Below are 24,068 nucleotides of genomic sequence, written 5' to 3'. Positions count from 1 at the left end.
TTCTGTGCCTACTGACCTGGCTAACCATTAGACCTGGAACCTCCATATCAGCGACAGTGGTCCTTGAGTAAATAATCATGACATTTTCTTTTTCATGAGACCACTTTTGGATGACCTCATATATTTATTTCAATACCCAAAATTTCCTTCGGCTACACTTCCTCTTAAGCCTCCACATTTTTTTTTTGGATGATTAAAAAATTATACTGCAAAGAAAGAAGGAATATACAAGCCCTAGGGCCAACAAAGAAAGAAAAGGAAAAGGAAAAGAAAAAAGGGGGGGAGGGAGACCCCAGGAGACAACAATGAGCCTGTTCCTTGGGGTATCACGAACATGATGATGGGGGAGGGAGGCAATCTTGGAATGGACGTCTAAGGAGATGGTATTCCAAATCTTATCAAGGGAATGAGAGTTGGATGTGCATCTTCTAAGATTACGTTCCATCCAGATGTGAGAGATGGAGGCGCAACAAACTAACTTGCCGATAGTGTCACAAATGGAGTTACCACCAAAAGTCATATCAAGCCAAAGCCACTCTCTCTGAAGGGGAAGAGCTCTTCCTCTAGTTGGATAGCAGCTAAGCAGAGCTTTCTTCCAAATGGTAGCAGCAAAAGGGCAGGAGAAGAATAAGTGGTCGGCGTCTTCAAGACCATTCCAACAAAGGCAGCAAGAAGGAGAAGCATGGATCTGCCGATGGATGAGAAAAGCCTGAGTGGGGAGACATTTGGTGAGGGCTCTCCAAGCTGTGAAGCTCTGACAGAGGATGTGGCCTTTGAACCAAATAATCTTGTGCCAGGGGGAGACCGAGCCTTTGGGTCTGATCAAACCCCAAGCGGACTGGAAAGTAAAAGGACCAGAGGAAGAGGGGAGCCAAAGAACAATGTCATCTCTACCATGATGGCCAGGGGGAATGGGGGGTGGGGAAGGGAGCTCCAGAGATCAGCAAGGGCGGGAGACCAAGAGCCCTGGGAGATGATGGAGGCAACCAAGAAATCTTTGGGAAGGCTAGACGAGTAAATGAGTCTAGAGCTGATTAATGAAGAGAGAACACCAGAAGGGTGCCATTTATCATGCTAGAGGGAGGTAGAGAGACCATCATCAATTCTGGAAGAGATGGCTTCAATAGCCAAGTGCCTAACCTGAAGGATCCTACGCCAAACCCAAGAAGCGTATGAGGGAACCGAAACTGGTCGAAACCAGTGACTTTTTAAAATCTACACACATCTCGTCTCGGTTTCTTGTGAAACCGAGATTTTTCGGTGGTTTCGACATGTTTCGACCGAGTTCTCTTATATGGTATAAGCTATATTTTTTTTCAAATTTTTTTGCAAGAAAATCATTTTATTTTACTGAAAAATAGATAAATAATTTAAAACAGAAATAATTCCGCCTCCGTCAATCCGTATATCGGTGGACATTGTATCACATATAATAAGTACATAATCAACAAACAAGTATTGATCATGTTTCTATGAAATAAATTGGTTTTGAGATGAATAGTTACCTAACAATGTTCTTGAGAAGCAAACCAACTCCCTCTCTTGATGTTGAAGCATGAATGTTGAATCTAACGGCTTTAATCTCGACTTAGAGGTGAGATTTGCCAAAAAAAATCTACTACCAAAGTTGGGTTTTCCCTTCACAACAGACTGAGACTGGCGAGAGGAGGCGATATTTCAACTTTGGGGTCCAAATCTTGCCGAGAGGGGGGTTTTTATAACACTTAAGATGGTCTGGTTTGACCGACTCGAACCGAGACCGTGATATAGGTCGATATATCAACTATGGTCTCATCTCGAGAGCTGCCGAAACTGAGAAAATAGCGAGATCCCACCGAGATCTTGTGCCATTCAATAAGGGTATATTTGTTTCTTGAGGATGTATCTTCTTTTAATCCTTGGAGAGGATGCTGGGTTGCAAATATGCTGATTCTACAATTAACCAAAACTATTAGTTCAGATAGCAGGAACTCCTTGATCAATGCTGGCAGATAGGAACAGCATGTAGAGATGCCAATTTATCTCTCTTACATGCCTTGACATTTTCTTATGGAAGGTCGCAAAGACCACTCAGTTGGAGTTAGCACGTTGAATTCCCTGATGTCTTAAAACCACTCCTGAAAGGCAACTTGTTCTAATCATGGTCACTTGAAATTTGAAGCCTGCATAGATAGCTGACCATACAGGGTCAGTTATTGCTGGGAGGTCCCCTATTTTCCATAGTTTAAGAACTCGTCTTGAGTACAGGTTTCGACCTGGCCAAAAAGCGAGTTGGGTTGAGATCTCGCCAGAGTTGGGGTATTTTTTTTTTTTTTTGAACTCGGTGGCTGGTTTCAGTGGGTTTTAGACCTAGTTTGGTCATGAAAGTTGGTATACAGCCTATTTTGGGCCATTTAAACACAATGGCACTATCAGATTTTGAAAAATCAAAGTCCAAATAGAAGTTTCACTTAGTGGGAAACCAGGACAAACACTTATTTATACCTATTTTCATTTAAGTAAATGTTTTATTTACATTAGATTTTTTTTTTTTGGGTGAATAAAAATTTCATTACTAAAAAGAAGCCGCCCTCAAAAAGGAGGGAGGAAAACAAGAACCAATAGCAGAAGCTCAAACAGGGGAGCCAGCTGGGATAAGGGAGAGAGAAGAAAGACCCCAGGAAACAACAATTAGTCTGTTCCTTGGGGTGTCAATACAAGAAGCAGGAGCAACCAAACTAAGCTTAGATTTGATTTCAAAAGAGATGGACTCCCAAATCTGATAAGCAGATCTGGATTTGGAGGTCCATTTCCGAAGATTGCGCTCCATCCAAATGTGGTTGATGGAGGCTGAGAAAGCCATCTTCCCAATCATGTCACAAAGAGTAGAACCACCAAAGGTCATGTCAACCCAAATCCATTCACGATCGAAAGGGAGAATCCTCCTATTTCTTGGCCAGCATTTGGAGAGGATCCCTTTCCAGATAGAGCGGGAGAAGGGGCACTCAAAGAAGAGATGGTTTGAATCTTCAATCGCATTCCAACATAGGTCACAATTGGGAGAAACCATAATGTGGCGATGTCTGAGGAAAGCTTGCGTTGGGAGGCAGTTGGAGAAGACTCTCCAAGTCGTGAAGCTGTGCCTAGGGATGTGGTGCTTGAACCAAACGAGCTTCCTCCAAGGAACGAGCGGGAGCCGAGTTCTAACAAGATCCCAAGCAGAATTGGAGCTGAACTTACCCAAGGAACTAGGCAACCAAGAAACACAGTCATCCCTTATGAAGGGTCTTTTGGAAATAGAGGGCAATAAGTTCCAGATAGGGGTTAGAGCTGGAGTAGATGAATCAGGGGGGTCCCATCCGTCGGCATTAAGAATAGCAGCCACCAAGGCATTGCTAGGCAGCCCAGAACCATAGATCAATCTAGGGCTGACATGATGTATCAGGATTCCCAAAGGATGCCAGTGATCTAACCAAAGCTGAGTGGAGTTCCCATTACCAATGTGAGTTTGGATAGAGCGAAGAACCAAGGGTCGGACATCCATAATTTTGCGCCAGGTCCAAGAAGCATCAGAAGATAAATGGACAGTCCAGATAGAGTCAGAACGAAGAAGGCCTGAATATATCCACTTTACCCAAATACTTTTTGCCTTGGACACAATCTTCCACAACAATTTGATATTGCCGGCTTGGTTCACATCCTTTATCCTTCTGATACCCAACCCTCCTTCCACGAAAGGGTGACACACAGAGTCCCAATTGATAGGCCGAAGGAATCTGGTAACATCAGAGCCTTTCCAAAGAGAAGAAGACATGAGTGATTCCAGAGACTTGATGATGGAATGAGGCAGCCCATAGATACCTGACCAATAAATGTAGGAGGCTTGGAGGACAGACTTGACAAGCACCCCTTATTTGAATCCAATAAAAATAGTTTAAAAATCAAATTCCAAAAGGAAAAAAAGTCAACCCCCCAGTTTAAGAACAAAAACTGGATTTTCGACGGTAGGTGAATTTTCAACTTTCTAATGTTGGGGTTTTTCTCAAATCTAAAAATTCCATAAATCTTAATATGGTAAAACATTGCTAAAAACCAAAATTGCGGTAAAATATTCATTTGTTTTGATGCCCGAAAAAACATTTTCATTCAGAGCGATTTTGACAGCATTCGCGCACACCAAATTAAGTTTGACCAGTACATAACTCCTTCAATATAAATCAGATTTAAGCAATCTTGGATTTGTTGGAAATCTTTATTTTGAAAGCTAAATAAGTGTTTGTCCTGGTTTCTGGCATAAATAAGTGTCCGTATACCAAGGTTCGCATAAATAGGTGTCTATATACCAAGATTTCCCACCGAGATCTCGCCTCTCGGTCGAGATCTGGCACCCACATAAGAGATTTTACTCTTCATCTTGTGACTTCTCGTCTCGAGGTCTTGAAAAAGCGAGATATTTGCGTTCTCTCTCGAGTTTTAGTTCCATGCTATTTTCCAGGTTTGTCCCCATCTTCTTTCTTGGTATGCAATCTCCTTTTACGAAATGGTCTGTTCCTCATTCCATTGAGTTTCTTTATTACTTTAACCCATGTCAATCATGTCCCCTATGACACCCATGTCCCCATGTCAATCATGTCCCCTATGTCACCCATGTCCCTTGGTCCATGATTATATCATACATTAGTTTCTTTTATTCCTTGAGTTTCCCTTTATACCCTTATCCTCCAATGTCCATATTTTATAGCTCATTCCAAGTTTACCCTTTGCCCTTTGCTTGTGTTTCTACATGGATTTCAACTAAATTATAGCCATGCCATCCCCTTTTTATTTCCCAAACTACCTTTGCCTTTATGCCTAATTCAGCTTCTATCCACCACTTACAATTGTTTCCAAGATTGGTCCTACTTAATAAATAGTAATTCCTATTGTGTCCCATTACTTCTTTGTTTACCAAAGCCCTGGAAAAAAATCTGGTTTTTTACCAGAATGCCACTACTTTCTTAATAAGGGTATTTACTTTGATTTAATTACAAGATTGCCACTGCCATTAGACATTGACATGTTAAAGCACTTGGGTGGATCCACAGCAAGCCCAAATAAGGTTTTCGAACCTAGGATTCCATGAATTAATTACAGATTTGCCATTGTGGACGCATATCACTTGTTTTAGGGTCTTGGAACCCCAGTTCGCATTAGTTTGGGACTTGAACTTCTTTGAAGGTTGGTAATTGCATGGAGATTATTTGCTACAATAAGGGGAAACTGAATATTATTATTGGGATCTTATTGCAGCTATTCTTGATTATTGGAATTTTTTTTTGTTTTTTGTGATGCTCATCCTTTGAGATGCTGATTATTGATTGTCATTATTTGTCCACGTGTACTGCTACGCATGAGGGGGAGATTGAAGATTATTATTCTCTTATCTGCTCAAGTCATCAACTCTAGACTATTTTTATCTGAAGATTACTATTATTTATTTATTCATTTCCTCAGCAACAATTTTATCCATAGTTCAAGATCTCGTCTCGTCTCGCCATTTCGGGGAAGTTGAGATTTCCGAAATATCAGAAATTTACCGAAATTTCGGTGAAATATGGTATTTTTTCTGCCATATTTCGGTAGTCCATCTCGGTGGGTTTTTGGCCATATTAAGGCTTGATACTCCATGTACACCCTTATTTAAGTTAAATAAACACATTTAAACCTTTATATTGCAAAAAAATGAACTCAAAGTGGTGTTTTGGGTTTGCACCCTTGATTGACAGTATACGGTCGGACCTTGATGTATAAATAGTTAAATACACATTGTTTAAATAATATACTGAAATTTTGACAAAATATACCAAAATTTCACGAAATATACTGAAATTTGGACTTTTTCATTTCGTATGGTCATCTCGTCTCGGCAGTGTCGAGATATTCGAAATATCAACGATATATTGCGAGATTTTGAACCATGATTTTATCTGAAGATCGTATTCAGCCACAATTCATATTTATTTGGTCTACAACAACCTGATGTTGTTAGGTCCGCATTTACTTATAATGCCTATCTGGTTTGCAGTAACCTATACTACCTATCTGGTCCACAGTAACCTATACTGTTTATCTGGTATGCAACAACCTGATGATGTTTGGTTCGCAGTAACCTATACTGCTTATTTATCATTGGAGTTTTTATCTGAGACCTCTGTTTGGGGCTCTATATCTACTTTTGTTTGAGGAGAATACTACTTACTACCTGCCTTCTTTGAGAAGGGCTTATGTGTAGCTATTGGAGCTGTACTTTTTTTTTTTTTGGGGGGGGGGGAAGATTACTACCAACTATCTGCCGCTTATGATGTAGCCGTTGGATGTTGCAGTTTTATCTCTCTTTGAGAAGATGACTGCCGTTTATGCTCAAGACTGGCATTGCCCTTAATACCTGTTCTTGATGTTCCAAGCTGGACCCTTTTGATATAAGTATACGCCAGCTTGAGGGGGAGTGTTAAAGACTACCCACGATATGGGGGAGTGTCCCTAACGTGGTGTAGTTGTGAGTCTTAGTTTAGGTTCCTTGTTAGTATTTATTTAGTTTCCTTATTGGTTTATAACTTGAGTTGTACTCTAAGTAGGAGTTCTATGTAGACTCTATTTGATGTAACCAAACATTTATAAATAAAGATTGGAGGTCAGGGAATTGCACACTGATTCTATCGCTTGGTTAGTTCTTCTCCATTATTTTGTCTCTCTTTTCTCTCTCTTCTCTTCAGGCTTCTTTATTTTCTATTTATTTCTCTACATTATTACAGTTAGCATAACCAAATTGGCCATTTACATGGAAAAAATAGTGGTTAGCAAAGGGAACAAGATTGGCAATGAAGATCTCTCTGTGATTATATCGCCCTGCCTCGCAGGGGGAGGAGAAAGACTGCTTTAGGAAAACACCACAAAATGCCAATGCCAACAACATTAATGTTCTCCATTGAATCCTTCTCCTCTTTAATGGATATTTGTCGAACTTGAAAAAAAAAAATTCTCTACCAGGACCTCTCGGGATTCTTCAACAGAGGAACTAATACATTGTTAGCTTCCAAATGGCTCTTCTGTTTGATAACATTCATCAGGCTTCTGCTTTCAAATTTCTTCAACTATGCTTTTTAAGCATCCGGAGAAAGAGTAAGAAAGGACCTCAAATAGCCTCTTGGACAATGATACCAGTAGAACAAATCACGGAATGCGTAACCCAATCCAAATGATAAAATAACTTCCAAATAGTTGTGGCCATTTGTCATTAAGGAAGATTTTTGTTTCCTTATGAGTAAACTGCTTTAACTAACATTTGTTGTTTGTATATAGGACTATAACCAAGATGGCAAACTTTCGTTCTCTGAGTTTTCTGATTTGATTGATGCATTTGGGAATCAAGTGGCAGCAAGCAAGGTTTGCTGAGGTTTTTGTTTTTTGTTTTTTTTTGTTTTTCCTTTAATGCACCTGAACTCCTTTAGCATCCCTTGGAAACCAATTTTCCTTTGGAAGTGGTTATGGGTCTTTCAGAGTATTGTACTATCACTTTAAAAGATTACTTCTTTGGTATATTTGCTAACTCTTAGCAGTCATATTGTTTATTAGAAAGAGGAGCTTTTCAAAGCAGCTGATGAAAATGGTGATGGTAATGTTAGCATGGATGAGTTGGCAACCCTTCTTGCTATTCAACAAGAAAAGTAATGGTCCATCCGAAGTTATTTCATATGTGAATTAAAAACATGAACTTCATTATATTCCCATTGCACTCCTGTTTGGATAATGGTTATAAGATTTGACACATTTTGGGATATTTGTATTTTAGAGGATGTATTCATATCTTTTTTTGGTTTGAGTCACACCTATGCAATTTTCTGTGACTTTTGAGGGGTATCATGGGTGAGGGGATGACATCTATGTAATTTTGAGTTTTATGGTGTTCCATAAATTCAAGGGAATTTTGGATGTTGTTGATTACTTAATCCCCAATATACAGGGAGAGATCATATAAGGGGGCTTAATCTATTTTTGAAAGGGTTTCTTCTTTGGGGTTTCTCTTGTAGAAAAGGACGATGACCATACAAGAGGCAGTGAGCTACCGCTTTTCTTTTTCTTCCTCTTCCTCCTTTTTCTTGTAGTCTTCAGCTTGTAATTGATTTTTTCATCTCAGTTTTTTTGTTTTTTCACTCTCTTGTACTAGGCTCCACAACAGACCGACCACAGATTAGCCTCTTGGAGTTTGGTCCATGCATGGGAGACTAGCTTCTGACTCCTTCAGCCCCCATTATTGTTATGACAATTTCAACTGTGAAGTGGCAAAAAATCTTTCATTATGATATCTTGCGTCCAATTCGTGAAATTTCAGGTTTAGTTTTTATTTTTCAAATATAGTTCTCTAGTTTCTGGGTAACCATCAGAACATCTATCAGTTCTCAAGACACATAATCACCAACATTTCTGTGTCATTTTGATTCCAGACTGCACTCTCCTTTGAGAGTCAAACCCTGTGTCTCTTCTTTGGAGTCTGACAAAGGGGATTAGGTTGAGGGAATCTAATTACATAGATTACAGGAAAATAGAAGAATAAACTGTGCTGAACCTGCAGCACTTGATGGGTCTATTTCACTTATTGTTGAAGAAGAAAACTGTCAAATCTTTTTATCGACATTACACCCTTATCTCTCCAATAACCCTATTGATTGGGGACATAAATTACCCCTGCTAATCAAGTACAGAAAAATGAAAGGAAACTAGACTGAAAATCACTAAAACAGAAACTAGAGATAGGGAATTCTTATACCATCAGAAGTCTGGTATCTGCGGAACCAATCAGGTTGAAACTGAAGGCCCCAGTAGGCATACCATTGGCGACACCAACTGTATAATCTCAAACAGAGAGAGAATCGAGAGTGTTAAGTAGCCTGCAACTTGGAATTGGCAGAACCCTTTGTTCTGTTGTTTTTTTTTTGGGTGAATAAAAAAATTCATTACCAAAGAGAAGAAAAACTACAGCAGCCCCCGAAGGGGGGGGGGGAGAAGAAAACCAAAAATACACAAAGATCCTGAGCCTCAAACAGAGGAGGCAGAGGCTTGGAGAGAGATAGAAGGAAGACCCCAGGATACAACAATATGCCTGTTCCTTGGGGTGTCAATACAATTAGAGGGAACAGCCGAGAGTTTGGCTTTAATTTCAAAAGAAATGGAATCCCAAATCAGTTGGAGAGGCTGAGAGTTGGAGGTCCATTTCTTGATATTACATTCCATACAAATGTGGTTGATGACAGCACAAAAAGCCAACTTGCTAACCGTGTCACATATAGAGGATCCAGTGAAGGTTATATCGATCCAAATCCACTCTCTATTAAAGGGCTGAATTCTCTGACTTCTAGGCCAGCATTTAGCTAAGATGCCTTTCCAAATGGAAAAAGAGAGAGGGCAATCGAAGAAGAGATGGTCAATATCTTCCATAGCATTCCAACAAATGCAGCACACAGGAGAGACTGCAATCTGACGATGACGAAGAAAGGACTGCGTTGGTAGGCAGTTGGAAAAAACTCGCCAGGCCGTAAAGCAGTGACGAGGAACGTGATGTTTGAACCAAACAAGCTTCCTCCAGGGAGCCGAGAGCCTCTAGTGAGAATGAAATCCCAGGCAGCTTAAGAGCTAAAAGAGCTTGAAAAATTCGGTGACCAGATAACACAGTCACCTCTCCCTGAGGGTCTTCTAGAAACTGTAGGCAGGGCATTCCAAATATTACTAAGCACATGATGTGTAGTGTGGGGAGGAGCCCATCCAGTTGGATCTAGGATATCTGCCACCTTGGAATTTCTTGGAAGACCTGAGTAATGGATGGTTCTAGAGCTGACCAAGTGGAGTAGGATTCCCATGGGGTGCCAATGGTCCAACCAAAGAGAAGTAGAGCTACCATCATCAATATGAGAGCAGATAGCTCAAGAGCAACATGACGAGCAGCTAAAGTCTTACACCAGACCTATGAAGCATCAGATGAGACAAAGACTGACCATAAAGAATCAGTACGAAGGAGCCCTAAGTAAATCTAATCTATCCAAATACTTATTTTTAGAGACAATCTACCAAATTAATTTAATGAAGCCTGCCGAGTTCACCTCATTGATTCACCTTATACCCAGAGCCCCCCTCCTCCTTTGGAAGGCATGCTGAAGCCCAACTAAGGGGATGGAGGAACCTTGAGGAGTCAGTACCCTTTCAGAGGAATGAAGACATGAGAGATTCCAAGGACTTGATTGGGGAAGCACAAAAATGCTGGACCAGTATATATAATAGGATTCCAAAACAAATTTGATGAGAGCCAGAAGCCCAGCATAAGAGAGAAGCTTGTCTTTCCAAAGTTGAACCCTTTTCCTAATGAGATCCAACATGGGAGTACAATGATGAGTAGAAAGCCTGACCGGGATCAAAGGTATGCCCAAATATTTGACTGGAAGATGGCCAACAGAAACCCAGATTTTTCAATCAAAGCAGCTTTGTTCATTTCAGAGACCCCAACTAAGAATAATAGAGACTTTGTTGGATTGATCTGGAGCCCTGAGAGTTCTTAGAATTGCTGCAGGCAAGACATAATAGCCTCAAAAGACCTAATAGAGGCCTTAGAGAATATCATAAGGTCATCTGCGAAAGCCAAATAGGAGAGCTTGAGAGCTTTGCACTTGGGAATGGGAGTGATAAGCTGCTGATCCGTACAAGTTTGGATGCTCCTAGACAAAACTTCCAGGGCCAAAGAAAAAATATGGGGAGAGAGAGGGCATCCTTGACGAATTTCCACCGAAGAGGCAAAATAGCCAGCTAAACTACCATTAACCAGAACAGAGAATCTGGGAGTAGATGCAATAGTGGATCCAATGAACAAAAACTGGAGGAAATCCTATCTTAGTCATCACCTGAACTATGTAATCCCACCTCAAAGAGTCAAAAGCCTTGTGGATATCAATCTTCATAAGAGCAGCTTGGAATGATGTTTCCTATCAAATCCTCTAACAATCTCATTGCAAAGAAGAATATTATCTGAAATATTTCTACCAGGAATGAAAGCCGACTGATTGTCACTAACTAAAAGATCCACAACAGACTTCAACCTAATGGCAAGAATTTTTGCAATAAACTTGTATAGCAGGTTACACAGGGCAACAAGTCTGAAGTCCGACATATTCCCCTGTTTCAGCACCCAGACCTGCTACATGCAGGTACTGGCTTATCTCAGCCACCGACTTTCCTACATCAAAGTCCACATAGTAGGGTACCATAAAGTTCTACCTTCAAGGGTATAACAGTGCATTGGAATAAAATCTGCAAACTTTTGAAAGTGCACCACTGTAATGAAATTTAGTTGTTGGAATTGAGCTTCTAATGGTTGGGACTTCAGTAATATCATAGAATATTATCTTTCTCTTGTGTTCAGCATATATTGATTTCCATATTAATATATTATATGAATTGTTAGGAATGTTTGACATGTACAGTAACTTCCCAATTTCTTCACCAATTATGTGTCTTGGATTCTGTTGTATGTAGCTTTGCTGTCAATATTGTTGTAATGTCGTTGATTCTATATCTTGTTCTCCAGGGAACCACTTATAAATAGCTGTCCAGTTTGTGGTGAGACTCTCGGTAATCCTGATAGGTTAAATGATATGATTCATTTGACCTTATGTTTTGATGAGGGCACTGGAAATCAAGTTATGACTGGAGGATTTCTGACAGAAAAACAAGCATCATATGGGTGAGAAATTTTTAATTCATTGTTCTTCTGCATAATTTTTGTCATGAAATGGAGTTCCCAACGTGATGTTATTTTTCCTAGAAGTTCTTAGATTGCCATTCTAAATTTGGTAAAACTCAGAACTATCTGTACTATATAGGTGGATGTTCAAACTGAGTGAATGGGCCCATTTTTCATCGTATGACATTGGTCTAAACTCCGGGTCAAGCGCTTCACATATTTTGGTAAGAAGTTGGTTTCTAAGTTTTTCGATAAGGCTGTAAACTTGTTAAAATAGGCCAAGTTAGCCATGTTTCATTGGCTAATGGAACCATTATGGAAAAAAAAAGAAGTTTTTAAATAGAATTAATTGGTCTTCATTTGATTGGCCCTTGATAATGTTTAAGTTGAGCTTTTAAATAGTAAGAGTTAGTATTCACAGTTGATTTAAGCAACATTATGGTGATTGGTTTATACTGTAAACTTGTTTACTTAAAATGGTCCTTATCAAAAATGATTCTAGCTAGTTGGTCCAGGACTTTATTGGCATTCCTCAGTATATCTGAGAAAATAAGGATAGCACTTCTTGCTAAACTCACCTTTTCTATGTCTTTTTTATTTTTTTTTTTGGGTGAATAAATGAATTCATTACTAGAAGAAAAGAAAAAGAACTACAAGAGACCCCAAAAGGGGAAAAGAAAGAAAAGGACAGCCTACCCAAGCTTAGCTAGGGGAGTCCAAAGCAACAAAGGAAACATTAAGAAGGCCCTAGGAATCAACAATGAGCCTGTTCCTTGGGGTATCTAAATAGTGAGAAGGAGGAACAAAAGATAACTTTGCTGAAATTTCAAAGGAAATGGAATCCCAAATCTGCCGGTAAGATCGAGAATTGGAGGTCCATTTCCTGACATTACGCTCCATCCAAATACGGTTGAGAGTTGCACAAAAAGCCAATTTTCCCACGCAATCACATAAGAAGGAACCAGCAAAGGACTTGTCAATCCACACCCATTCTCTTGAGAAAGGGAGGATTCGTCTCTAGGAAGGCCAACACTTGGAGAGGATACCCTTCCAGATAGCTTTGGTGGTGGGGCACTCAAAGAAGAGGTGATTCATGTCTTCATCATTGTTCCAACAAAGGCAACAAGTAGGGGACACAGCGATCTTCCGGCTGCGAAGAAAAGCTTGAGTTGGGAGGCAGTTGTTCAAGATTCTCCAGGCCGTGAAGCAATACCGAGGGATGTGGTGCTTGAACCAAATAATCTTGTGCCAAGGGACCACAGGGCCTTTTAGCCAAATAGAGTTCCAAGCCACTTTGGAATAGAATAAGCAGGGATTGTCTGACGGCCAAGTAACACAGTCACCTCTTGCCACAGGCCTTCTGGGAATAGACGTGAGATCATTCCAAATAGGAGCAAGAGCAGGGACATTGGAGGGAGGAGCCCAACCATCAAGATCAAGAATGTCAGCCACCAAGGAGAGCCTATGAAGACTTGAGGCAGAAATGGTTCTCGGAGTGACTAAGTGAAGAAGGATTCCCCTTGGGTACCAATTATCCAACCAAAGGTAAGTAGAGAGACCATCACCAATTTGAGAGGGGATGGCCTGATGGACCAGCTGGCGGCAAGAGAGGATTTTGCGCCAGACCCAAGAGACATCAGAAGAGTCTGATGCAGTCCAAATAGAGTTCTGGCGAAGAGGCCCCGAATAGATCTAATCAACCCAAATGCTTTTCTTCTTTGAGGCAATCTTTCAAATAAGCTTAATGATACCCGCTGTGTATACTTCTTTGATTCTTCTAATGCCTAATCCTCCTCCTTTCTTAGGGAGGCAAATTGCAGCCTAGCTAAGAGGATGAAGGAACCGAGAGGAGTCTGTACCCTCCCAGAGGAAGGAAGCCATGAGAGCTTCCAAGGACTTGATAATGGAATGAGGAAGGCCATAGGTACCCAACCAGTAAATGTACGATGCCTCCAGAACTGATCTGATAAGAACCAACCTGCTTGCATATAAGAGAAGCTTGCCTTTCCAAAGCTGAAGTCTTTTCTGGATCAGATCTAACATGGGGTGCAGTGGTGGGCAGAAAGCCTAGCCGGAATGAGAGGGAGCCCTAAGTATTTTATAGATAGCCTACCTTCTGAGAATCCAGCTTTTCCCAGGAAACCAACCTTGTCTGACTCTAGGACCCCAGCAAAAAAGATCAGAGACTTAGAGGGGTTGATGCGGAGACCCGAAAGCTCGTTGAGTGCTGCAGGCATAAAAGGATAGACTCCAGGGAGGCAATGGAGGCCTTAGAAAAAATCATCAGGTCATCAGCACAGGCTAAATGAGTAAGCTTGAGGGCTTTACACTTGGGCATAGGGGTAATAAGCTGCTGATCTGTGCATATCTGGATCTCTTTGGAGAGGATTTCCAAAGCTAAGGTGAACAAGTAAGGGGAGAGAGGGCAACCTTGCCTGATCTCCACTGAAGCACCAAAGTAACCGGTCGGGCTGCCATTCACCAAAACTGAGAATTTTGGGGAGGAGATGCAAGCACTAATCCAGTTGGTAAATATCGAAGGAAACCCAATCTTAGACATAACCTAAGCAATAAAGTCCCACATCAGAGAATCAAAGGCCTTGTGGATGTCAATCTTCAAGAGGAGATAAGGAGAGTGATTTTTCCTGTCAAACCCTCTGACAATATCGTTACAGAGAAGGATGTTGTTAGAAATATTCCTGCCAGGGATGAAAGCCGTTTGATTATTGCTAACCAAAAGATCCACAATATTTTTGAGTTTTTCGGGCAAGGATCTTGGCAATAAACTTGTAGAGCAGGTTGCAGAGAGCAATAGGCCTGAAGTCGGACATGGCAGTTTTCTATTATTATTCTCAGTTGAAAACCGTTTACTGGTGTAGCTTCTTAATTGTGCTTGGTGAATGATTAGTGTTAAATAGTATGCGTAGGGGGTTTTCTGTCATGCCTTTATTATTGGTTGGGTCTAGTTGTAATTATGTTAAGTTGTCCTTATTTGTAATTTACAACTTATGAAGTTATAAGTATGTGGACCTAGGCTCATTGTAGGCTTATTCTTATCCTACTGTGAGCTCTAGGGTTCCCCTCTTTTCTCCCATCGTGCTCTCTCTCTCTCTCTCTCTCTCTCTCTCTCCCTCTTCTTCTTCTTGTTCTTCCTCCTTGCTCTTGTAGGTACTGATTTCCTGGTTCTTATATTGTTACAAATAGTAAAGGAAAAAAGGACTCCAACTAGTGATTTTAATTTTTTGTTCGTCCTATCTTCTTCCCTATAACTTGCATGATTTTCATGGACAGTCATAATGCGATAAAAGGTTTTCGACTTCCTCTTTATTGATAGTTTTATGCTTTTTAGGTTTTTGACCGGAAGACAAAGAGGCTGGTGGAAGAATTAATTGATGGAAAAATTGTTCTCTCAATGAGAGCCTTATATCAATCAAAAATAGGGCTCGGCCTTATTGACACAGGTATGGGAATCTTTGGCTATTGAATACTTGTCATTTCAATTCCAAAACTTAATCAAGCTGGGCATGAGGAGTGTGTGTGTGTGTGTGTGCCACAGCTTGAGGGGGAGTACCGAAGTTTTTCGAGTCCCTTCTCAATGGCAGATCAGCTATGCCGTTCTGCTGCTAGGTTGGACATTTCAACTGTGGTTCAATCCTATACTCGTGAGGTAGGATGTAATTTCACTTTGCTTGTATTCACCCCTGTAACAAACCAGGACCTAAAAACTAGTAACTGCAATAGAGAGGAGAGAGAATACGATACTGCCGAAGTGAAACTGCAGTGGATGATCTTTGGCAGTCCCCCTTGTTAGAGTATTGTTTATCGTGTGGAGGTCCATTGGAGTCCATGGACCTCTACACCGTGGGGTGATAATCTGTTTGGGTTTTAATTCTTATAGTTATTCTTTCCTATTATTGTTATGTTTCAGTTTCCTATTGTATTAGGTCCCTAGGCTTTTCTAGATAAGAGGCGTCAGGTGTTAGTATCGTATTCCCTTTTGTAGCTCTTCTTATTTAGTTTCTATATATGAAGACATGAAGGCTGTACGATAGATATACACTATCTATCGTCCAACTCTCTCTCTCTCTCTCTCCACTAGTTGTCTAAGGTGCTGATATTGTTTCACCCCTCATCGTATAAATAAAGCTCAATTACAAATAGAGAAGGACTAGAAATCCTTGCTGTAATAGAAATAGAAGTCTAAGTCTAGCCTAATTAGGAAATAATAAAAGCAAAGATAAAGACAGCAACTAATCACGATAGGGACAAACCCCCTTATCGTGACACATATCTTAACACTCCCCCTCAAGCTGGAGTATACATATCAAGGGCTCCAGCTTAAAACAACAAGAATAGACATTAAAAGCAGCACCAGTCTTGGAACATATATAGCAGTCATTGACGCCAGTGAGCACAAAGAAATTCATTCTAGTAGCAATATCAACTCAGGCACACCAATCATCAGCAACATCAGTAGATAAAAATCTACATGTCGAATAAATCCAAATAGCAATGAGCAAAATAAGCGGTAGTGAACACCAACCACAGTTAGAATTTAAAGGTTGCAAGAAAGCAAGAGGGGAGATGAGAGTAGAAGGTTGAAGGAGAAGGGGGAGGGGCAGAATCATATGTGAGAGAGTTTTGACTCTCTCCCACCTATATTGCTTTATTAACATGATATAGGAAATTACATACTCCCTAGGGAGGTAAAAGGAAAAATACAATATAAGACAACAAGATAATAAACCACTTTCCAAAGTACCCCTCTTACATAAACTCTAATACTCCCCCTAAAGCTGGAGAATAAATATCATACATTCCCAACTTGCACAAAAGGGTACTGGAGATGAGTCCTTTGGTGAAGATGTCCACCTAATTGATCACCTGTCTTCACAAAAGGGGTGCAAATGTGACCAGAGTTTATCTTCTCTTTGATGAAATGTCGGTCTATTTCAATATGCTTTGTTTTGTCATGTTGCATAGGATTGTGAGCAACACTTATAGCAACCTTGTTATCACAATAGAGGCACATATGTGCCTCAATATCAAATCCCAGCTCTTGGACTAGGCTTCTCAACCATAAGAGCTCACATACTCCATGAGCCATAGCTCTAAATTCTGCCTCTACACTTGATTGAGCCACAACTGGTTGCTTTTTACTCCTCCATGTGACCATATTACCACCCACAAATGTACAATAACCAGATGTAGATCGCCTGTCAGAAACTGAACCAGCCCAATCAGCATCAGTGTAGCCTTCAATTGTCAAATGGTTGTGCTTGGCATATAGAAGACCTTTTCCTGGGCAAAACTTCAAACTTTCTTTGACATATATTTAATCCTTTCTTAGACCTCGACACTTTAAGGGACCCAAATCTTTAATCTCAAACTGTTGAGCCAAGTAGGTCTTCAACCTAGCTATCTCAGCTCTATCATCTTCAGTCACTGCAATGTCATCAAATAGACAATAGGGGTTGTGATGGTATCATTACATCGTTGGGTAAATAAGGTGTGGTCAGCTTGATTCTGGGAATACCCATTCTTCAGAATAGCCTGCCTGAACCGCTTAAACCATGCCTTTAGGGACTATTTGAGACCTTATAGTGCCTTTTTGAGAAGACAAACTTTCCCTCAGCTGAAGGGAGCTTTTGAAGCCGGGTGGAGTTTGTATGTACACTTCATCTTCAAAGTCACCATGGAGGAAGGCAGTCTTCACATCTAACTGATATAATGGATTAATGGCCAATCCCTATTGGCCTCCAATGATAAGAGAACCCTATAGAATTATGCTTAGCCATAGGGGCAAATGTCTCCTGATAGTCAATCCCATACACTTGACTGTACCCTTTGGCCACCAACCTTGCCTTGTACCTCTCAACTGCACCATTTGACCGGTACTTGATTGTGTACACCCACCTGTATCCAACTGGAACTCTTCCCTTAGGAAGATATACCAATTTCCAAGTACAGTTCTTCTCAAGAGCCATCATTTCCTCAGAGACATGGCTTGCTTCCACTTTAGATCAGACATGGCTTGCTATGGGATTAGGGAAAACTCTCTTTCCCTTTCTAACAGCAATAGGAAGGTCTAAATCAGAAGGAAGAGAAGGGATGTCACCTAACTGAGGAAGGTGTATCTCAAGATGTGGATCCAAAGAGGACTCTTGACAGGTCTTCTTTTGCTTTTTCTTTCTCTTGTACAGAATTACCTCCTTATTATTACTAGAACCACCACATGAATGATCACCAATATCAACCACTGTTAGAGTTTATATGTTGTAGGGGTACTTTAGGAACTAGTTAGTTAACTAGTTGCTTTATATTGTATTTTTTCTGTTTTACCTTTTACCTCCCTAGGGAGGTGTATGTAATTTCTTTTAGCTCATTAGTGAAGTAATATAGGTGTGTTGGAGTCTATTCTCCAATACACAACATTGCACCATATTCTCTTCTTCTCCTTCTTCTTCTTCAACCTTCCACCTTCATTTCTCTCTTTGTTCTCTTGCATCCCTTAGCTTCCAACTTGGTATCAAAGCGCTCTCCGTTTCTGGTTTGAGAGTCGTCCTACAAGCTCTCCACCTCCTTTCCCTCTCGTTTGGAACCCTAGGTTACAAAGGGGTTCCAAGGAAGAGGCTGATATGTGAAAACTTTGAAGAAATCATGCCATATCTCTTGATGAAGCCTATGGAAGCACTAAGATAGGTCTTCATGTGAAGACTTGGCTGTTTGAAGCTCAAATCAATGAAAGACAACCCAGAATACTGTTCTGTGAACAGTAACCCGAGAAATTACTGTTCCTTTTTCTGAAACAGCCCTTGTTCTCCCTCATCTTGGCTTTGTTGAAGCTTGGACCTGGCCCATTGGAGTCGCCCTAGGGTCCCCTTTCAAGCCCCCAAAACATTGGTTGCAAAGGAGGAAAGCCCAAGGTCTGCAACTCACTTTTTATGTTGCTGCTACAGTAACTCCGCCTGTTCTGGGAAGTTTTTCTTGTTTCTCTTTCATCCAAGGTCAGTTGGAGATGAAATCAGATCTTGTGGAGTCGCCTTGGAGTCTACTTTCAAGCCTATATAGGCTCAGCTGGTGATATCTAGCCCTCTTTCTCTGCTACTCCAAACTGTGATGCTCTATAATGCTGCCAGTTGTTGAAATAATGACTGTTTTGTGATATATTACTGTATTGAACCTCTTTGATGGGTTTTATTTGCTGAGTTATATTGTTTCAAGATTATGGGTTGTTTTATAATGGATAGAAGGTGCTACTGGTAAAGAAGGGAGCTACCAACCTAGATGGTATGTGATACTTTCAGCTGCTTGGTGTTGGTGAGGTGTGTTGTTTGAGTCTCTCATGTTGTTGTATGATGCCAGTACACTTTGAAGCATATGGTGGAATTGGATATTGTTGAAGTATTAGCTTGGTTTGCTACTTGGACTGCAATTACCAGTGTTTGAAAATTTCTTTTTGGGTTGAGAATATACTCCCCATTGGGTTTGGGTATCATCCCCTTTGTTTGTGCATTCCTACATTATGTCAGCTATTGGAGGAAATAGGTTCAGCTGTGACTACTGTGGGAAATATGGACACACCCAAGAGAGATGTTGGATACTTTATGGCTATCCCCCTGGTATGCATGGCAGTAGGAGAGGGGGAGCTAGAACATCTTCTATGAGGTTTGAGGTTGAGCCTATGGGACTTCCATCTCGACTGCAGACAGACACCATTTAGGATGATAATGCAGCCCTACATTGGATATTGCAGCCCCACCACTCTTCTACTACTCTTATAGAGTTCCATTCTTCGGCCTCTGCCTTACTGGCTTCTACATCTTCCCAGCATTGGATCATTGACTCTGGTGCCACAGACCATATGACTGGGATGTCTCAGTGTTTTGATTCCTACACCATTTGTTCTAGTAAGGATAAGGTTAGAATTGCTGATGGTTCTCATTCTTCTATCTCTGGTAAGGGTACTGTTCGAGTTACTTCTACTATTTCTCTTGACTTTGTTCTTCATGTTCCTAACCTTGCCACTAACCTGTTATCTGTAAAACATCTCACCAAATCCTTGAATTATTGTGTTACCTTCTTTCCTTCTCATTGTGTTTTTCAGGATCTGGTGACAAAAAGGATTATTGGCAGTGGACGGGAGGAAAATGGACTCTACCTTTTTTATCCAGGATCATCAGCCCTATCTACTGCTTAGTCCTACGTATGTGAGCGTAGTGACTATAGTACTGTTGACTCTGTGATGTTGTGGCATCAACGGTTGGGCCACCCTTCCTTTAGCGTTATGAGGCAAAAATTGCCACATTTGTTTTCTTCCATTCCTTCTTCCCATGTATTTGAGTGTGAACCATGTCTATTTGCTAAACATTGTCGCTCATCTTATCCTTACAGTGGCAATAGATCCACAGTTCCCTTCCATATTGTGCATACTGATGTTTGGGGACCTTCCCCTACTACCTCTTTACTTGGCTATCGTTACTTTGTGTCATTTGTTGATGATTTTTCTCGTGCTACTTGGACTGTTCTTATGAAACATAAAAGTGATGTTTGTGATGCATTTCAGAATTTTTATCAGATGATTCTTACTCAGTTTGATACTCGTATCAAAATTGTTCGGTCTGATAAAGGAGGAGAATACATGTTTAGTGGCCTCTAAGCCTTCTTTACTAATAATGGCATTATCCATCAGCTCGCGTGTGTTGACACACCCCAACAAAATGGGGTTGCTGAGAGGAAAAATCGCCATTTATTGGAGGTCACCCGTAGTCTCTTGTTTGGCATGCATGTTCCCAAGACCTTCTGGTCTGCGGCTCTTCTCACTGCTTCCTTTCTTATTAATCGCATGCCTACCAAACTTCTTGATTTCAAATCCCCCTTAGACATCTTGTCTCAACAGGTTTCTGCTTTCTCTCTCCCTCCTAAAGTCTTTGGATGTGTTTGTTATGTGCATGTTAACAAACCCCATCGTACTAAACTTGATCCCAAAGCTCTCAAGTGTCTCTTTCTTGGGTACTCTTCTACTACCAAGGGTTACAAGTGCTATCACCCCTCTTCTCGCAAGTGCCTAATCTCCAAAGATGTCACCTTCCTTGAGTCTGTCCCTTTCTTTGCTCCTTCTCAGCATCCTCTTCAGGGGGAGAATTGTGGAAGTGGACAGGCTGCTGATTTCCTTCATTATCCTGTACCTATCTCTCCCTTTATGCTTGACATTGGAAAGCACAAGACTGTGGATGTGGATGTGAATACAGAATTGGTTGTTGAAAGTGGTTCTGGTAAGGAGAAGGATTACCACATTAAATACAAACGGGGTGAAGGCTTGCATAATGAAGGAAAGAAGACCTGCCAAGAGTCCTCTTTGGATCCAGATCCACATCCTGAGATTCATTCTCCTCAATCAGGTGACATCCTTTCTCCTCCATCTGATTTAAACCTTCCTAGTGCTGTTAGAAAAGGGAAAAGAGCTTGTACTAATCCTATAGCCCAGTTTGTTTCCTATGATGCTCTTTCTCCTACAGGTCTTACCTTTATTGTTGCTCTCTCTACTGCTTCTATTCCCAGGAATGTTACTGATGCTATGTCAGACCCAAAGTGGAGACAAGCTATGTCTGAGGAGATGATGGCTCTTGAAAAGAATGGTACTTGGCAATTGGTGGATCTTCCCGCAGATGGGTCTACACAATCAAGTATAAATCTGATGGTACTGTTGAGAGATACAAAGCAAGGTTGGTGGCCAAGGGGTACAATTAAGTCTATGGGATTGACTATCAGGAGACATTTGCTCCTGTGGCTAAGCAGAACTCTATAAGAGTTCTTTTATCATTGGCTGCCAATAAAGATTGGCCATTATATCAGTTAGATGTGAAGAATGCCTTTCTTCATGGTGACTTGGAAGAGGAAGTGTACATGCAAACCCCACCAGGCTTCAAAATACCTTCAGCTGAAGGGAAAGTGTGTCTCCTCAAGAAGGCACTATATGGACTCAAACAATCACCAAAGGCATGGTTTGAGCGCTTCCGACAGGCTATTCTGAAGAATGGATATTCCCAGAGTCAAGCTGATCACACTCTCTTTACCAAACGGGGCAATGGTACCATCACAGCCCTCATTGTCTAGTTGATGATATTGTAGTCACTGGAGATGATATGGTTGAGATAGATAAACTGAAAAACTACTTAGCTCAACAATTTGAAATCAAAGATCTGGGTCCCTTGAAGTATTTCTTAGGCATCGAAGTATCAAGGACCAAGAAAGGAATCAACATATGTCAATGGAAGTTTGTTCTTGATTTGTTGACAGAGACAGGGATGTTAGGCTGCAAACCAGTAAGTTCTCCTATTGAGCAAAATCACAAACTAGGAGAAGATTGTGGTCCATCTCTTGTTGATGCAGGCAAGTACCAAAGATTAGTGGGGAAACTCATCTACCTAACTATGACTCGCCCAAATATTTCTTATGTAGTGGGAGTTGTGAGTCAGTTTATGCATGCCCACAAGAGTGGGCACTTGGATGTTGTATACCGTATCCTTAGATACTTGAAGTCCTCCCCAAGGAAAGGACTATTGTATGCCAGACAAGATCACTTGAGGATAGAGGGCTTCACAGATGCTGACTGGGCTGGATCCATCTCAGACAGAAGATCTACATCTGGCTATTGCACATTTGTTGGTGGTAATTTAGTCACATGGAGAAGCAAGAAACAACCTGTTGTAGCTAGATCCAGTGCAGAGGCAGAGTTTAGGGCAATGGCTCATGGAGTTTGTGAACTTATATGGCTGAAACGATTGGTTCAAGAGTTGGGGTTTGATACTAATGATCCTATGTGGCTCTATTGTGATAAAAAGGTAGCCATAAGCATTGCTCACAATCTGGTGCAACACGATAGAACAAAGCACATTGAAGTGGACAGACACTTTATCAAGGAGAAAATAGACTCTGGTTGCATTTGCACCCCTTTTGTGAAGACTGGTGATCAATTGGCAGACATTTTTACTAAAGGGCTTTCTTCTCTTCAGTTTGGTACCCTATTATGCAAGCTGGGAATGCATGATATTTATTCTCCAGCTTGAGGGGGAGTGTTAGAGTTTATATGTTGTAGGGGTACTTTAGGAACTAGTTAGTTAACTAGTTGCCTTATATTGTATTTTTTCTGTTTTACCTTTTACCTCCTAGGGAGGTGTATGAAATTTCTTTTAGCTCATTAGTGAAGTAATATAGGTGTGTTGGAGTCTATTCTCCAATACACAACATTGCACCATATTCTCTTCTTCTCCTTCTTCTTCGTCAACCTTCCACCTTCATTTCTCTCCTTGTTCTCTTGCATCCCTTAACTTCCAACTACCACATCTACTTCTTCGTGTTTCCCAATGTCAAGCATAAAAGGAGAAATAGGTAGGAGAGAAAGAAAGGGAATATCATCAACAGACTTTTCACTCCCACTAGTCTCTCCCTAAAGATGGTGCTCATGAGAGTAAAGAAAGGCACAGATTCAAAAAAAGGTGACATCTTTGGATAGAGAACCATGGTTACAGCTTTGATACCATGTAACAAACCAAGACCTGACAACCAGTAACTGCAATAGAGAGGAGAGAGAAGACAAAGAATTGAAGAAGAAGGAGAAGACGAGATTGCCAAAGAGAAACTGCAGTGGATGATGTTTGGCAGCTGTCCTCATCGCATATATATATATCTATATAAAGCTCAATCACAATTAGAGAAGGACTAGAAGTCCTTCTTGTTGTAGAAATAGAAGTCTAAGTCTAGCCTAACTAGGAAATAATAAAACCAAAGATAAAGATAATGACTAATCACAATAGGGACAAACCTCCTTATCGTGACACATATCTTAACAACCCGCATTAATTTCAGCCTTTAGACTTTCTGTTTTTTAAATAATGGACAAGGACTAAGTTAGTGGGCAGAAAGAATCATCTCTATGAGCAAAGTCATAGCCCAAAACAATATTTCACATGCTACATGACATTCATGAACCCCTGAGACATTACAAAGTTTACCATTAGCTCAGCAGAAAGAAAATTTTTAACTTTATTTCTATAGTTTCCACTTCAATGAGATATTCAAAAAATAAGCAAAGGCTCAGATATGGCTGATGGGATATGAGTTAGATAAACTGCCCTCCTACCATAATTAAATCTCCATGTTAGATATACCGTCATAGAACCACAATTGAATCTCCGTCATCCATAAGCTTCTAAACACCTGATGTTATGCTTCAATCCATGTAGGAGAGTGTGTATAAGCTTGTGTATAGTCACTAGTGTATGCAAGGCCTCAAGAGGAAAGCGATGTTGTATATCAACAAATCTTG

General features: G+C 40.7%; 1 protein-coding gene across 2 annotated transcripts in view; it reads left to right on the top strand.

Annotated features, from left to right (window-relative positions):
- Window positions 1–24,068, top strand: part of LOC122669322 (phosphatidylserine decarboxylase proenzyme 2-like) — a 54,241-nt gene that overhangs the window by 8,420 nt on the left and 21,753 nt on the right. For both annotated transcript variants that reach the window (XM_043866071.1, XM_043866070.1), the window contains exons 8-12: window positions 7,318–7,401; window positions 7,591–7,682; window positions 11,585–11,740; window positions 11,880–11,964; window positions 15,090–15,201. In XM_043866071.1, the coding sequence (XP_043722006.1) occupies window positions 7,318–7,401; window positions 7,591–7,682; window positions 11,585–11,740; window positions 11,880–11,964; window positions 15,090–15,201 (529 nt within the window). The remainder of the gene's footprint in view (window positions 1–7,317; window positions 7,402–7,590; window positions 7,683–11,584; window positions 11,741–11,879; window positions 11,965–15,089; window positions 15,202–24,068) is intronic.

The sequence above is a fragment of the Telopea speciosissima genome, chromosome 7 (genome assembly GCF_018873765.1).
Source record: "Telopea speciosissima isolate NSW1024214 ecotype Mountain lineage chromosome 7, Tspe_v1, whole genome shotgun sequence".
NCBI lineage: Eukaryota > Viridiplantae > Streptophyta > Magnoliopsida > Proteales > Proteaceae > Telopea > Telopea speciosissima.
The sequence above is the reverse complement of the archived record's forward strand: the minus strand, read 5'-3'. Positions and strand labels throughout refer to the sequence as shown.